Source organism: Odontesthes bonariensis, chromosome 12 (assembly GCF_027942865.1).
Source record: "Odontesthes bonariensis isolate fOdoBon6 chromosome 12, fOdoBon6.hap1, whole genome shotgun sequence".
Taxonomy (NCBI): domain Eukaryota; kingdom Metazoa; phylum Chordata; class Actinopteri; order Atheriniformes; family Atherinopsidae; genus Odontesthes; species Odontesthes bonariensis.
This window is the reverse complement of record NC_134517.1, coordinates 31992326-32008810: the sequence shown is the minus strand read 5'-3', so window position 1 is coordinate 32008810 and position 16485 is coordinate 31992326. Positions and strand designations below refer to the sequence as shown.

Below are 16485 nucleotides of genomic sequence, written 5' to 3'. Positions count from 1 at the left end.
TTGTCCCAACCAAAACCGGACTTTTGAAATGCGCGTTCACATGTTTGTTAGACAGAAAAGCCAAAACTTATAAAAACACCCAGATAATGACTCACTCCTGCATGTGCACACACTCAACAAGAGACAAAGCAGGCGCTCTGCACATGCTGCAAAGGTCTCCTCCAGTGCAACGAAGAGTGAGAAGCCAGTAACAACAAATAACTAAACAAGATACTGTGCATGTACTTTAGAAAAAGAAAAGCTGCTCTAATTCACATATTTTTGCATTCAATTTTACACAATTTTATGGCTCAGAGTTTGAATAGAAACTTATAGAAAATAATCTTACCAAGTTTTACAATGTTGGTAGTTGTTATGCTCTCCTTCTTTAACCCATTGAGGCCGGGAAAGCGTTGCCGCATTTCTACCTTTAAAGCCGGGGGCGCTGTTGCGTTATTCTACCTTTAAGGCCGGGAAAGCGTACATGTCTTTTTTCATGTATAAGGTTGTTTTGCACCAATTATTGACCTCTGCGCAAATTAAATGCATTATAATAGACACGTGAGAGTGTCGTCATGTTCCTCGTGTCATTGTTTTGAAGTTAAGTTACATTGGAAAAAAAAAAAAAAAAGTTAAGTTTCATCGAACCAAGCATGGAGGACTTTCAGTGGGAAGACAGTTCAGACGGGAGCGATTGTGAGGAGTTTCTTGGCTTTGATGATGCTGATGAACGTGCTGACCCAATTGATGGAGATTTATGGCTAGCACATATGTTTGAGGATGACGATAACGGCGAGGATGATTTTGAAGGGTTTGAATGTGAGTGGAAGACTGACAATTACCACAGTAATCGACGGAGAGATTTCAACCGCACACCGGGGGTGAAAGTCGATTTACCTGCAGATGTCACACCGTTGCAGGCATTTAATCATATTTTTACTGAGGAGCTTTGGGCGCATCTCGTTTCCGAGACGAATAGATACAGTGAGCAGGTACTTCAGACTCCAGCTCGAGCAAAGATGGCAAGGTGGTCCCACGTAACTGTGCCGGAGATGAAAACGTTTATTGGAATGTGTACGGACTCCTTGTGCTGCCAATACGAAGAGATTACTGGCGATAAAATAAATAGATAAATAAATAATTTAAATATAAAATTAAATTTTATTTTATTTTATTACTGTTTTCTAATTGAAAATAGCGTTGTTCCTGCACTTTACTTTTTACATTTTCTATTTTCGTGAAGGCGTATGTAAATAAACTCAATTTCCAAAGAAAGCCACAGGTGTAAGCTCTCAAATACTTTTTGAATTTTGTTTCTATCTGCTACAGAGGCTGATAATCAATCATTTAGTAGGCGTTGACACAATTGCTGAATTTCCAGAAAAACTTCAGGTTTTAGGGGGTCTGTCTGAAATCGCCCATAGGTTCAGGCATTCTTTTCCAGGCGTCTTAGGCCTAAATGGGTTAATAGTATCAGCAGTGTGGGGGTAATGCTGGATTCACCCAGACCGTGAGGTGGCATGTGGGAGGATGCAGCTAACCTAAACTGGAAATTAATGTTGGTTCATATTGAATATTATAGCTTCAATTGTTTCTTGGAGATAGTTTTGAGGTGTGGCTCCAACATTGTGCTGAAAAGATTGTGTTTGCCTGGTTCAATTCTTAGCTTGGACCTTTCTGTGTGGAGTTTGTTCTTTGCGGATGCTTCATCTTCCTCCCGCAGTCTAAAGGACATGCATGTTAGATGAATAAGTGATTTGAATTTGACTGTCGGGGTGAGTGTGAGCGTGCTTGGTCATTGTCTCGCCTGGCTCCATGATGGACCTGATGATTGCTGTGATAGACTCCAGACTCCTTGTGATCCATAAACAGTATAGAGTGAGTGGAAAAGGAAGGAATGAATGTTAATACCATTTGTGGATTTACACATAGTTTTTTTGTACTAATGTTATGGAAATATCAACCGTGAACTGTTTGTGAAGCTCCTGTTGGGTGGGAAGATATTAATAATGTGTTTACAATATTAATATGATAATATTGCTGTGGATGAGAATGTACCGATCGACGGGGAAACAGAGACTTTTGGCTTGTGACCTCAGAGTGTATAATTATCTCTCCTTGTTTACTTGAGGTGCTCGTCCTGATAAGATTGGTGGCAGTATGGACTACAGTTATTACTGCAACTCACCAAAAGACATTTACACTTCTCTCATTTCTCTAATTTCAGCCTCTTCGTTTTCTTACTCCTCCGTCTTCCTGCTTGGGAATTTTTTGCAGCAAAGTGCTATAATCCCTCTGAAGGAGGGAGGATTGAGGAGAGAGGAGGCTTGTTGGAGGAGCAATAAGTAAAAATAATATTTTAACCCTTGCGGAAGTTTTTGGTTTTTGGCAGCTTCAACATCTGAAGGATGCATGAAAGTAATACTTTCTGCTTGAACTTTGGCACAAAAAGGACTTAATGCTTATCTAAGACAATAAAACAGAAGACGTAAAGCAGTAGGCTGCAACAAGACAACGGTTAGACGATGGAGCTGTATCATTTAAAATGAGATAAAGTGGGTTTTTTTCTCATGTAGATGGAAAAAACAGTACTTTTTTTTTAAAAAGTGCATTTTATTAAGGGCTTTTGCGCATCCTCTTAGTTGTTAAGATTAAAATTCTAAATGTCACTGGAGGATCAGTCTGGTAGTTTTATCAATTTTCTATGAATTGATTTAAAGAGAAACCATTTATGGCTGCAGTTTATTGCTAATCCACATTTGTCTGACCTGAAATGAGACACAGGTTGGACACATGTTGACTTTATCTAATGATAACACTCAGAAACTACAGATTTAACCGAGGGTTTACTCTGCACATCTAAAATTGATCACCGGGAGGGTTAATCTGCACTCAAAGAAAATCCCCGGCAGGCAGGATTAGTATCTAATGTTATTGCTGTTAGGCTATGTGCTGACAGGCATCTGTGAATATGAATGGCATCATTCAATTTTCAAAATTACAATGTAGTATTTGTCTTTTTTTTTGTCTTTAATCCACATCAAAGGGTCATTTATGGTTAATGAACTCCAGAGGCCTGAAAATATTCATCAGCTGCATGTAGTGTTTGGGAATTCAGCAATCTGGAGCACAAATGATTTGTTTTCACTGATTTTCTTCTTATTAAAAAGGAATCTTTGCCTTCATCTGTCTGAGGGATCCTGTCGCCTTTTCCGCAATCGATCCTCCACATTTGTTCTAAAGAAATAGAGGACAAAGGCACAAAGGTGCCTTAATAAATGATCGGGATACAGGAAGAGGTGATACCCTCTGGATTGATTACTCGCAGCCATTTCATGTACATGCACCAGTTTCTGAAGTCCAAAACTTTGAAGGACCTTCAGAAAGCCTGGGAAACTATTGCTGAAGACCACTTCAGAGGATTAAAGGAAAGTCCGTACAGTACTGTACATTTTTAATGTATTGTGCAGACAGCTGTGAGTCCATGCGGATACTCTCGTGACCACTACTGATCTTAGCTGCTTGTCTCGGGCAGGATATTTGTGTAAAATTGATTCTGATGATCTGCAGTCTTAGATCCTTTAAGGTCAGCCTCTCTTCCAAAGCTTCATATATATATTTTTAATGATGTGGGCGAGGCTCAGTTCATTTGCTGTAATGACTGGTGCTGCCTCATGAGGGCGCCAGCACATCCATTCACTGCGTGATTGTGCCACTTGAGCACAGGGGATTTGTGACTCTCATTTTCAGGAACATTACATCATCTTTGTTTAAAACCCACACACATGCACGTGGACACACACACACACACACACACACGCTGCCTCTCGGGCGCAGCAGGTTAGGGAGGGGGGGCAGACTGAGATGGCCCTTTCTTGTTTGTCTCTGAAGGAAGCGTAAAGTTATGTGCATTGGAAATTGGGAGGTGCTGAGGTGAGGAGGAGGAGGAGGAGGAGGAAGAGGGAGGTCTGTCGGCTGCAGGATTCCATCACTCTTGGCAACCGTTGTTGAGTTACCACGGAAACGCTTTGCAATGTTCTCTGCTTCTTCTTTGTCCTCCTCCATCCCTCTGCTTTCTCACTCCCTCTCTCACTCCATCACATCTTTATTGCTGGTCGACCTCCTCCTTGTGTTGCCACGGCGATGCTCTGAGTCCGCCGCAGTGCTGGAGCGCAGAGCTGAACTGTGAGCTGGCGAAGGAAGTCGTCTGCAGTTTGCCTTCTCTTTTTTGTTGTTTTTGCTTTTTCACTTTTGAGTTCTTGTGACCTTTCACCCGTCCACATCCCTGACGGATCAGAGGCCATCGATTTGGATTGGCCAAGCTCGTCAGGTGACATCACAGGAAGTTGGAGGAAGTTAGAGGAACTCAAGCACTCTCTGCTGCGATCAGCGTTGAGGTTTTCATGAGTCCGCTGCTCTGAGAGACGTCCGGGCGCTTCACAGAGACCAAACTCTGCTCTGTGAACACTTCTAACACCAGACAAGATGAATGAGGAGGTGGAGGAGGCGCAGTTCCCTACGGACATACTGGGAGCTGAGCAGGAGAACATACAGTTTGAAGACTTGTTAGAGAAAAAAGAGAATCGGGAGCCACAAGAAGAGGAGCTGGAGGAGGAGATGGAAACTGAGGGGATGCAGGAAGATCTGAGTGAGGTGCAGAAAAGTGAGGAGCTGCAGCAGCAGGAGGTGCAGGACGAGGAGATGTCACGCACTGAGGAGCAGCAGACTGAGGGGCTACAACTGGAGGAGGTAGAGGAGCTGCAGCAGGCTGAGGAGGAGGAGCAGGGTGAGGAGATGCTTCGGACTGAGAAACAGGAGTCTGAGCAGCAGCAGCTGCAGAAAGAGGAGTCGCAGGACTTTGGAGACACTCTGGAGCAGAGCCACAACAACCAGGTCCTGATCCGACTGAGAGGAATGTGAGTAAACGCAGTCAGCTGGATGCTGATGTCATGTTGATGGTGATGACGTTGTAGCAGTATTGATAATTGATGATGTAAAGGATCAGTGAGCTGCTGCGGTCTCCGGGACGCCATCAGTGTGGTCGCCTGGTTGCCGTGTGATGTTGGCACGGAGTGAGGATGGAGGGTAGACGTATGACAAAAAATTAGTATGGAACGGTGAGTGTGTGACAACCCTGACCACAGAGAAAGAAACTGTGTGTATGTGTGTGTTTCTGCTGAGATTTGCGTGTCAGATATTTTCACAGGAGATATTTGATGCTGCGGCAGGGGAAGACACATCTGTCCGTCTCTGAGGCTACAGCGGCAGATGTTTTAAGAAAAAAAAAAGCCCAACAACAAAAAAAAAAAAACATGGCTTTTTTGTTCTCCATTGTTGCCATGGTGATGGCAGAGCGTTGCGATGCAGCAAACTCTCTGCAAAGATAAACGGATCAGGAGTGAGACGGAGGGAAAGAGATGGTGATGAATGCAGGGCAGAAACACAAAATGTTTGATTCGAATGTCCAGCAACGCTTCAACATCACCTCTCAGGCTCAATGTAAATCCTGTAAATGCACAAACTCAAATTTTCAATGGTGAAAGCTGTGTTTAATACACTTTTTTAACTTTTTTTTTTACACAGCCATTGTCTTAATTCAATAGTTAACTGTGAAGTCTCCCCTAATTTAAGTAAACTGTTATTGTTTTACCATAAGAAGGAAATTATAAACATTTTTTCAAGGGAGAGAAAAGATAGAAAAGTCTAATTCTGGTCATCTCCTACCCTTATTTATGAGTTTCTAAAATTTCCATAACTCAGATATCAACAGAAAACTAAAGCATGAGCAGAGACAGATGAAAAACATGTAAAAGAAAAGAAAACACAGAGAAAAACCTTCAGAAAACGACTTCCTTAAAAAGTAGGAAATGGAACAACAGAAATACAAATAGTGTTAAAATAGTGTTATAGAGAATTAAATGCACTCAAAGGCCAAATGTGTCTTCAGCTGTGTGTGGGAGGTAAAGGCCAATTTACAAGGTTAGAACTTGCTCTTGTGTACACAAACTCCTGTAAAAAGTTTCTTTAAGACTTAAACTATTCAGAAATGAGGTGTTAAGAGGTGATGGTAAAATAATTTTGCACAGAAAAAAGCATTAATTAAAAAATATTAATATCAACTGAGCAGAGAAGCAGATGGCAGATCTGACTGTTAGAGGCCTATAACTATAAAATCCTTCTGTTATTCCCAAGAAGAATCCAATCAGAAGCACAGAGTTGTCTCCTTTGGTGTTGTGTTATCTCAGACCTATCTTTTGACCCATGAATGGGAGCAGAACCGTAGGTTGGAAGCCATCCTGGTAGAGGATCACTTCTGCTGAGAGAATTTGGATGCATGAGCAGCAAAATGGCTGAGAGCAGATGTGTTTTTTGCTTTTTCTAATTTAAACAAAGACAGTATGTATGCTTGGGCTCAAATCTAATACTCAAAGCTCAAAAGCAAACACACAAACATGAACGAACGGCTGCTTGGCGTTGAAAAAGCTTTATTAGTGTTTCCACGTTCTTTGTTGGCTGCATTTTTGTTTTTTCCCTGATTTGGTTTCCTCCATTCCACCGAGGGAAACTCATATGTTGAGCATTGCTGTATAAGATATTTTTTGTCGGCAGTGTTTTTTTTTTAGCTTTTTGGCAGCAGTATATGTTTCACTCTCTGATATCCATACATGGCAATGCCCCCTGCACAAACAGTGGAGCTCCAGAAAAGACAGAGTACATCCACATTCTTAAATGCATCTTTTTCTCACTGCTTCAGCTTCTAGTCCAGACGAAAAAAAACAACAACAATTTTCCTTCCCGCACAACGAGGCTTTCTCCAAAACATCCCCCAGAGATTTTAAATCAGAACGTGTTGGCTTGTTGGAGTAAACTGAGGCATAAAAAATGTATGACTTTGTTTTTGCCAGACGCTTCATGAATATAAAAGATTCAATCAGCCGTGGTGCAGCTTGGGAATATGTAGTGTCTATGGGCCGCAATTAAATCTCAGTTTCATAATTGCTCAGTTATCTGACAACAAAACAGAAACATATGTAACAAGAAACAGCTGTGAAATGCATTTGGCTTCATTAAAACACAGTGATGGTGATCTCAGGGAGCAGAAGGACACTGAACAGGCTGAAACTACAGCGTAATCAGCTTTTTAAATGTTAATGATGCAGCCAAATGGACTCCGTCTCAAACCTTAAAAAGATGTGATACAGTTTTGTTTCTACAAAAAAAAAGATTTTTCTCTTACATGGTTTTCAAATGAGATTTTAAATGCTTGGGTGTCCACACACACACACACACACACACACACACACATAACCATGCCTGGTTTATCTTCATCAACCATGTGACACAATCCAAAGATGGTAGCTTCTGTGGAAAGTGAGATTCTTTGGGAGACGGGGCAGCCTCCTCTGTAAAGGTATTTAATCAATTTAATGTACAATTGAATTACAAGGAGACCCCTTCCTGTAAAAGAATCAAGGTTAAATCCATTTGCACAAAAATTACATCATTTTCTTTTTGTTTGGAAACAGTAATGTGTGACGGTTTCCTCTGTTTGTGGATGTTAACGGGCTGGTTGAATTTAGTTTGTTTCAACAAAAATCCCCAGCCATAAAAATGCCACACAAGTTATATTATTATATTCATTTGGGAGCTTTAATTAATTTGTAATGCAGGATGTAAATACATATACACACTTTAAATTACTGAATAACAGGAATTTTGTTATGTTGATGATGGCCGAAATGTTTGCCTTTCAGCTCATGTTGAGGGTTCATTTCCTTAAAACACTCGCTAATATATGCCCTTTGGCAGGTCTTGCTTTATTAAACTGGCCCATCTTGTTTAACAGCATCTTATTCTACTCAGTATTTGGCAACAGGAAGAAACAAACAAGCCACCGGCACAATTCTGTATATTGGTTTAAGAGTCTGATGCCAAGACAAGCTTTAAGTTTTTGCCAAGTCCTGTTATAAATATTGGCAAGTGGGTATGTTTTCTGTCAGCAGTGATACAATGAGACGCAGCGGAGGTGTAAAAATAAAGATGCAGTTCAACGCAGAGGCTCGTCTACAAACCCGACAACTCTGAACTCTGAGGTTAGGGAAACTCTGCTGTGGGGATTGAACACAGTCCAGGGTTTGCTTTGGTGTCTATCCTTCTGCTCTGTGAGAAAACACGTTGTTCTGTAAAGAAGCTGAGTTTTATTTTGTGATTCAGGTGTTGAGTGAACGTAACAGTACTTTTAATAGTCTTATGTTTGCACTGGGAACTGTCACACTGTGTTAGCACAAGAGCACCCGAATGCTGATTCAAGAGGAGGCAGGCTTTAAAGGAAAATAAACTTCTATTAAGAAAACAGTGGAGGAGGTTTGAGAGATATAAATCCAAAATGCAAAATAATGCAAAAAATAAAACTTAAAGAGAAAGACCAAAGCACACAACAGGAATGAAGATGAGGATCCTGGAGTAAATGTGCTGAGATGAGTTATGACTGTCAGCTTTTTCCAAAAAAATCTCCCTCGAATGAATTTGAATAAACATGCAAATGTTGTTTGAATGTGTTTGAATGTCAAACCCTCCCCCCATAAATCTTAACACATAGTCGGTGATGGCTTTTTTACGAGTCTTTGACAAGGGACCTGCTGTGGCTGACTTGGCCCAGCGCTCACTACCTGGTATGTGATGTCTTCACTGTCTGTTTTCCTATACGAATGAATCAGAAAATGTACAGTTCACAAGTTTATTTTGATATACTTTACACTTTTCTTTCTATAATTAAAGGAGACATACGCTCTTTTTTTCCACAAGCTGAAATAATTTTGCTTGGTCTCAAAGCAACGTCTGTGACATGTTTTGGTGAAATTGCCACAGAGATAAAGAACAGCTTTTTCTCTTTTAAACTATGAATTTACAGCTTCTTTCATAGCAGCAGGAATTAGAAGGTGGAGGGAGCAACTCGACTACACTCCATCCCTCACGTCCTCAGGGTGTCCTTAATTGAGATCTGACCCACAGCGGTGATCGGATCATTTAGATGGCTAATTTTTCATTTCCATAGTTACTTTTTAGGTGCTGTCTTGAACCGGTTACGGTTGTTTGAACTGTCAGCCGATAGGAAGGCTGAGGTAACGTAATGGTCAGCAGACAGATAAAAACTCTTGTTGAACTGTCGCGTCACCTAGTTTTTGGCAGCTAATGTTAAGGACTGTTGCTTATATCTGAAATTCCAGCTTCCAACTGGTAAAAAAGGAAAAACAGAGAGACAATTAGAAATTTCCTCTGAGATCAATAAAGTTTTACAGAAGTCTAAATTTCCTTGTCTGGATATAAATATGCTAAGTTCAGGTTAATTTGCACGATGAGAAAATGTCGTGGGACATTAATTCTCTGGTCAGCTCGATCAGTCTGGATCTCAGGAACAATCTAAGTTAAAGAAAATGCTCAACTGTTAGTTGTATCAGCAGACAAGGACAAGGCTAAATCTGATCTTAGGTAGACAGCAATGTGCAAGCAGGGTCCATTTATTTAGCCAATATCAGAAATACAGGCCAAACATGCAAAGAGACGAGTCCGGAGTTGACGGACTACCTTCCTCAGTGCTTTGCCTGTTATACTCTGTGGGGCTCTTCCCCGGCCTTCACCTCCTCTCATTATTATCTTTGACTTCCCACGACCTTACGCACCATTGTTCAACCGTGTATCCTCATCTTCACGGGCACCACCTGTGTCTTATCCTCCCAAGGCCATGTTGAGAGCGCTCATTCATCCTTCACTCTGCACAAGGTATAAACACAAGCTAACCATTCCCAGAAATACCCAACACATGTCCAATCATGGCCGCATACAGAGGATACACAAACGCGTGTGATTATTCTGAACTCAAAACTGCTGCAGAGGATTATGCATAAAGTAAGAATATGTCTCCAGGGTCCGTTCTCAACACAAAACCAAGATGAGAAGCTGTTCTGTCAATTATCCCTCCGGTTATTATTACAATTTACAAGTTCATCCTCCTGAAAACATGCAAACCTGAATAACCCACTCTGTATTGAGAAAGCCTTAACTGGGAGTTTCGTTTGTTTGTTTTGGTGCCCAAAGCTGCCGCAACTTCTCTGAATGTTAATCAGGAGTTGGAGAGCTGTCAGGCGTCCTCCAGAGTAAAGAAAGCAACAGAGAATATGAAAGAGTCTAACAGGCAAATAAACAGCAAAGATCTGTTCGACCCACTGTTCGGTGTTTAGGTTTGTGTGCTGGGATTGTTTTGAGCTGCTAGGAGACCTCGTGTGGCTTTTATTTCATCTTGGTCACATTTATTCTTCCTGGAAGACAGATGCAAGTCGATAAACATACGTTTGTACTATTGGATGGAAAACAATTAAGTGTTGAGTTTTCTTTTTTTATGTCGTCCCCCGTGGTTGCCATAGTAACAGCAGAGAATATTGATATGGCAGAACCAGAACAGGACAGCTCTTCTAAAACATCTTTGTTTTTTTTACACCGTGATTCATATTTTTCACATCCTGTATCTCTTTTAATTTAGCTTTTTTATTATCAGGTGCTGTGATTGAGTGATGAAACTGCAGATGGAGAAAATACGCACAGGAGACTGTTGTTTGATGCATAAAATGGAAGTTATTTTACGTCAATAAAAGAAAAAAAAGGACTGAAGTGGTTTTGTGTGGCTCAGTCACCAGAAAATGGATGAAAATTGAACAAAATTGAACCACTGAGTAGCAAAGAGCCAAAGAACCAAAGAGTAGAAGTAAGATCTGTCCAGTTCAGATGGAGAGTGAAAGCAGTTCAGCCTCGTCCTGCTGCAGAAAGAATCTGTGACCAATAAGATGGTTCCCTGATGACATTTTGTGATGGATAACCATCTGAAAATTTTAAATGCTGATTATGTTCGCACAGAATCCTGTATGAGTTTGTGTGTGTGCACTGCAGGGATTTTTGCCATCATCATAAAGTGCTTCATTTTAATGGAGGTTCGGCTTTACCTGCAGGTCAGGACGTCTGTTATTGTCGTAGGCGGCTTAGATGGAGTAATCATGAGAAAAGCACCAAATGCTCCGTGCAGCGGTGCATCAAAAACAGACCCGTGTAGAGAAGAATGAAATACATTTGGCATGCTCAATGTTATTATTGCAAAGAAAAAAATGTGGGAGTGAAATTACACAAAGACAGGAAAGTAGAAATCACACTGGAGGAAGAAAAATTACCGGAGGCGTCAAGCTGGAAAAGTCATGACAGAGTGATGAGTCATTTTCCTTAAAACGCTCTCTGTCCTCACCTTTCAGGAATTGTACTGCAGCATGAATTGTAATTTTTTTTTTTGACCAGCAAAATAATGCAGTAATCTGGAACTGCTTTCCCCTGCTTTTTAATTCAGCTCTGATCTGCCCACGCAGGCCAGTGCACAATTACCACCCGACCCTGAAATAACAGGTTCCTGCTGTCACATTTCAAAGCTGAGACATGTCAGAGCTGTGATTAGCTGCTGTGGTCAGAGTCCAGAGCTGTGACTGGATAATTTCAGACCAAATGGAGCGTTCAAATGATTGTTGTCTACCTTTGGTTTATTTTTGCCAAATGACATCCCAGCAGGGCTTTTTCTCTGCTTCAGTGATGCATTTAATAATGCTTTTCTTATGTTGACAGATTTATTTTGTCGTTGCTCAATTTTTGAAAAATCTACCCGTTTTTTCCTTTCACTTTCATTAAAAACCTGATAATGAAGTGCAACCCTTAACTCTGTTGCAGACTGCACATTTGATGTGGGTGACATAATGTGGAACTGACCTTTAAGCTGTGTTATTACACCAGCTTCTTTTTCCAATTTTGGTAAAAATGAGGCTTGGGAAAGTCTATTGTGTTTGACAGTGTTTCGTTGCCAGAAGATGGACAAGTCTGGGTTTAAAGTTTAGTGTGGGGTTGTTTTTCAGGAACTGGGCTTGGCCCTTTAGTTCCAGTAAAAGGAACCTTGAATACTTCAGCAGACCAAGAGATTTTGGACAAATTTCATGCTCCCAACTTTGTGGAAACAGTTTGAGGATTGCCCCTTCCTGTTCCAACATGACTGCGCACCAGTGCACAAAACAATCCCATAAAGACATGGATGAGCCAGTTTGGTGTGGAAGAACTTGACTGGCCTGCACAGAGTCCTGACCTCAACCCGATAGAACACCTTTGGGATGAATTAGAGCAGAGACTGCCAGCCAGGCCTTCTGACCTCACAAATGCGCTTCTGGAAGAATGGTCAAAAATTTCCATAAACACTCCTAAACCTTGTGGAAAGCTTGCCCAGCAGAGTTGTAGCTGTTATAGCTGCAAAGGGTGGGCCGACGTCATATTAAACCCTTTGGATTAAGAATGGGATGTCACTTAAGTTCATATATGTGTAAAGGCAGATGAGCGAATACTTTTAGCAATATACTGTTTCTCCGAAAACTCCAACATCCACCTCTGCATCAGTGGTAACTTCACACAAGTGAAGCACCCCCATACCATCACAGATGCTGGCTTTTGCACCTTTCTCTGATGACAGCCTTGATGGTCTTTCTCATCTTTGGCACGTAGAAGCAGACATCAATTTTTCACATTTCACTCTTTTTGTCCATCCGAGATGAGCTTGTGTCCAGAGAACTCGGCCATGTTTCTACACTGTTGAGTGAAAATGGTTTTCCAAGGCACACCTGAGCCCATGTGGCTGTATCGATCATGGTGGCATGATGAACTCTCAGTCAGTGCTGCCTGAGGGCTCCAAGGTCATCCAACAGTGGTTTCTGTCCTCAGCCTTTTACAAGCTGAGATTTCCCCAGCCTCTCTGAATCTTTTCACAATACAGTGGAAACCGCTTATAGTGATCACGTTGGTCCAGAGCCAATTTGAACACTATAAGCGGTTGATTACTAAAACTGAATTTGTATTACAGATATTTCACTTATTTTTTTATGCAGAATATCATCTAAATGCCATTTGTATCGTTTTTCAATGAGAAAAATGAAATGAAACGGATAGCTTCAGCATTTACTGAATTTTATTATCATGCAAGTTTAATTACAGTACTGGGGGACAGTACAGCGAGACTGGGCATTATCAATCCACTTCACCAGGGCGGCCTCAACCGCAGGTGCTTTTCCCGGGCGCCGTCGTTTTCTTTCTCCGTCGTTAGCATTCATGACTGTCTCTCGTTGCTTAATTAGACTACACAAGGTAGCCTGAGGAATGCCAAGCTTCGCCGCAGCATCTCGTTGGCTCGTTTTTGGTAATTTGTCATACGCCTCGAGGAGACTACGTTTTTCATTCAGAGAAAATTACTTCCTTTTTCCAGCCATGATTCGCGCGCTTGCTGCCCGGTGTCAGCTCGTTACGTTAGCTAGCGAGGCAGAAGCAGACGTCCAGAAAAGAATCAAGGGAGTAAAAAATAAAATAGCTACACGTAGTTTTAAAATTATTTTTGCACATGTTTACATTCATGAAATGGCCAAAAATGAACATTGTAAGCGGATTTCTTGATCACTATAAACGAATTATTTAAACAGCATTTGTATAGAAATGATTCTGTCCCAAGCCTTTTGATCTATATAAGCGGTTGATTACTATATCCGTGACCACTATAAGCGGTTTCCACTGTACTCTGCTCTGTAGATGCTGAAAAGTTCTTTACAATTTTTGAGCATATTGATGATTCTCTGAAGAAGTTTGGCACCAAATGATGAGCCATGACTATTCTTGCTTGGAAGCACTAAACCTTTGGTGGATGCTCCTTTTACACCCAATCCTGGCACCCTCACCTGTCACCAGTCAATCTGCTTATTTTCAAATCTTCCTCAACGCTGTTAATTGTTTGTCTTGTTTGTCTTTCTTTGCCTTCTTCCCAACTTCTCTTTTGATTTGTTTCTGGCATTAAAATGTTTGTATTTTTAAATACAATGAAACAGGCCAGTGGAAGTGAAAATGATTTTATTTGTGCTCTTTAAACAGATTTAATTTGAATTACTCTTGAGAGAATTTTCCAATTTTTCAGGTAATGATGTTTGTAAAGAAACAAATACAGACAAAAACAACCACAAATGGACACAAAACAATATGAAATTATACATAAATGACGATAGAACGACAAAGTAATTGCTTCAAAAATGACTACAGACACAAAACGATAGAGAAACCTCGTGACTGCAAAAAGGCATTTAAAAAAAACAGACACAAAACAATGCCACAAGAGACAAAATGACTACAATCAGCAACCTTAATGACTTCAGTCACAAAAAAACGAATACAAAGTGACTAAAAAGACCATAAAAATAATAATTACAATGTGACACAATAATGTCAAAATGTGACAAATGTCTGACATAAAACAAGAGCAATTAGAGGCAAAATGACATTAAAGAGGTGTACAATGGAGAAGTGAAATGACACATGAAATCAACACAAAGCAATCTCAGTCTCAGTCTCAGACTCTCACCCAACAGTTTTTTATTGCGTTGAGTTCCACAGAGATCTGAACTATGCTTACAGTACTCACACTTGTGCTGAAGTGCCTCAGATCTCTAGGTCCCACTGCAGCTGAATCTGAAGACGGCAAATGATTTGTCACCACAAAGTCTCATTTAGATGGACCCCTCATTAATTCATCCTCCATCTCAAATGCAGCACAGCAGCAGCTCTTTGCCAAAGGTGATGTTCTGTGTGCTTAACACACACATTATGAGAAGACCATCACAAAATATGAATGTATAAAAACAGCTTTATGCCGTCATTAAATGAGATAAAAGTTATTGAGAAGATATAGCTTCTTCAGACGGAAAAAAAATATTTTCTTTTCTTGAAGGAGCGGAGGTATTAGAGGTTTTATGCAACATGGTGAGCAAACATTCAGATCCTCCCAGCGTCACGCAGGAATAATAAAGTGAATGAATGGTGGAGCCCGTGTTTGTGAGTTCTGTGTCAGCTATTGTGGCTGGATGACCGAATGAATGAGTGTGAAAAAGGGAGTCAGAAATGGAGAGCGACAACGTAAATATATTCAGAGAGAAGGGTCCGGAGTCAGGACTAGTTGGTGCTGGATGAAAACAGCTGCGTTTCTGGGCCCCGTAGAGCAGCAGTGTTCGAAGTCCGACTCTATGGCCCCCCTGTAGCTTGGGAGTTAAATTTTTTGTCTCTTATTTGGGGCAAAAATCAAGGTTTGACATATGGAGCTACACAGCTCCTATAATTTGGGCACTTTAAAGGGTGCTGTTTTGTTTGTGTTTTCCAAAATGAAGAGGGCGTCTAATTAGCTGTTATTAGTTTGTAACGCACCCGTGGATGAATGATATATATCACTGAGTTATTCAGAGCACCCTTTTTTTCTCTCCTGTGGTTTCTAAGTGGATTTATGGATGTTCATTTATCATCAATATTGTAAATTCTGTTACTCGCTTAGAGTATGAGTCACACAGAATGTAAAGGTATCATGTCTGTGTGTGTCCACGTTTGGCTGAGCTATGACTCAGAGAGGAGGCATTCAGATGCAAATCACAGCAATCAGCTACTAAAAGGTTTAAAGTATCCCAAATTGTCTACATGAGCCTCTAATGCTGCTGCAACCTCTGACCATGTTGATGTCCAGCCAAACTCCAATAAATAATTCCTCCAGCTTTCCTACGGTTTACTCTGGAGGCTCACCTCCCACGTTGAAAACACACCTGCCACAGGGCGTTGTAGTTTTGCTCCCAGTCTGCTCCTCATAAACATACTAATGACTCTTTAAATAGTAAACTTCCGTGATACGAGGGGCTGATTTATGGAAGTCACATCTGCATGAGTGAACCAATAGGGACTCTGCTGATGCGTACGCAGTTATATTCATACAATAGCCTGGGTCAACTCTGCTAAAAATCCTTGGGCAACCCTTTTCCATTGAAGCATTGTCGAGGTGTGGATAATTGCATCGCTCTCTCCTCAGAACAAGTGTTCATATTGTTGTTCTTCTTCTTCTTGTCTGGTGTGATTTTTCTGAACGGGAGAGTTATCCAAACGCAAGTGTTGTTGGCACGCTTAATCTGCAGAGTTACAGATATTTTTTACTGCACGTTGGTGGCCGCAGAGGGATCCGGTGGACTGGTACAGATGGCAAAATGTATGTCTCCAAGCTGTCGTCGAAACTGCAAAGCGGCTTTAAGACTGAGTCAGCTCGGGGTGGTTCTGCACCAACTATAAAGTCGGTGGTTTTTTTTGCTCCTCCAGTCTACCATTTCAAAGTGTCCATATTGCTCTCAATATTGCAGATGTCCCATATATACCGGCCATGGGCATCTGATCCAGTTCAGAATTTGTGTTATTTTAAGCCAAATTTAGTTATATTGCTGTATTGCTGTTTTTTTTAAAAATTTGCGTGTGTGTTGACATTTTTATCTTCATATTTTCTAAGTTTCTTGAGGCAATGGTAAGGTGAAAAAAACCTGCTCCTTCATAAAGTGTTTGTGTGCCTTGTTTGTGTCTATAATACAACCTACTGACTCTGAA

The 16485-nt window shown here is 40.9% G+C and overlaps 1 protein-coding gene across 1 annotated transcript in view; it reads left to right on the top strand.

Annotated features, from left to right (window-relative positions):
* The first annotated feature begins 3962 nt into the window (after positions 1-3962).
* pde1a (phosphodiesterase 1A, calmodulin-dependent) overlaps positions 3963-16485 on the top strand; it is a 32188-nt gene continuing 19665 nt past the window's right edge. Inside the window, exon 1 of the mRNA XM_075480119.1 lies at positions 3963-4895. Within this exon, the coding sequence (XP_075336234.1) occupies positions 4465-4895 (431 nt within the window). The 5' untranslated portion in view covers positions 3963-4464. The remainder of the gene's footprint in view (positions 4896-16485) is intronic.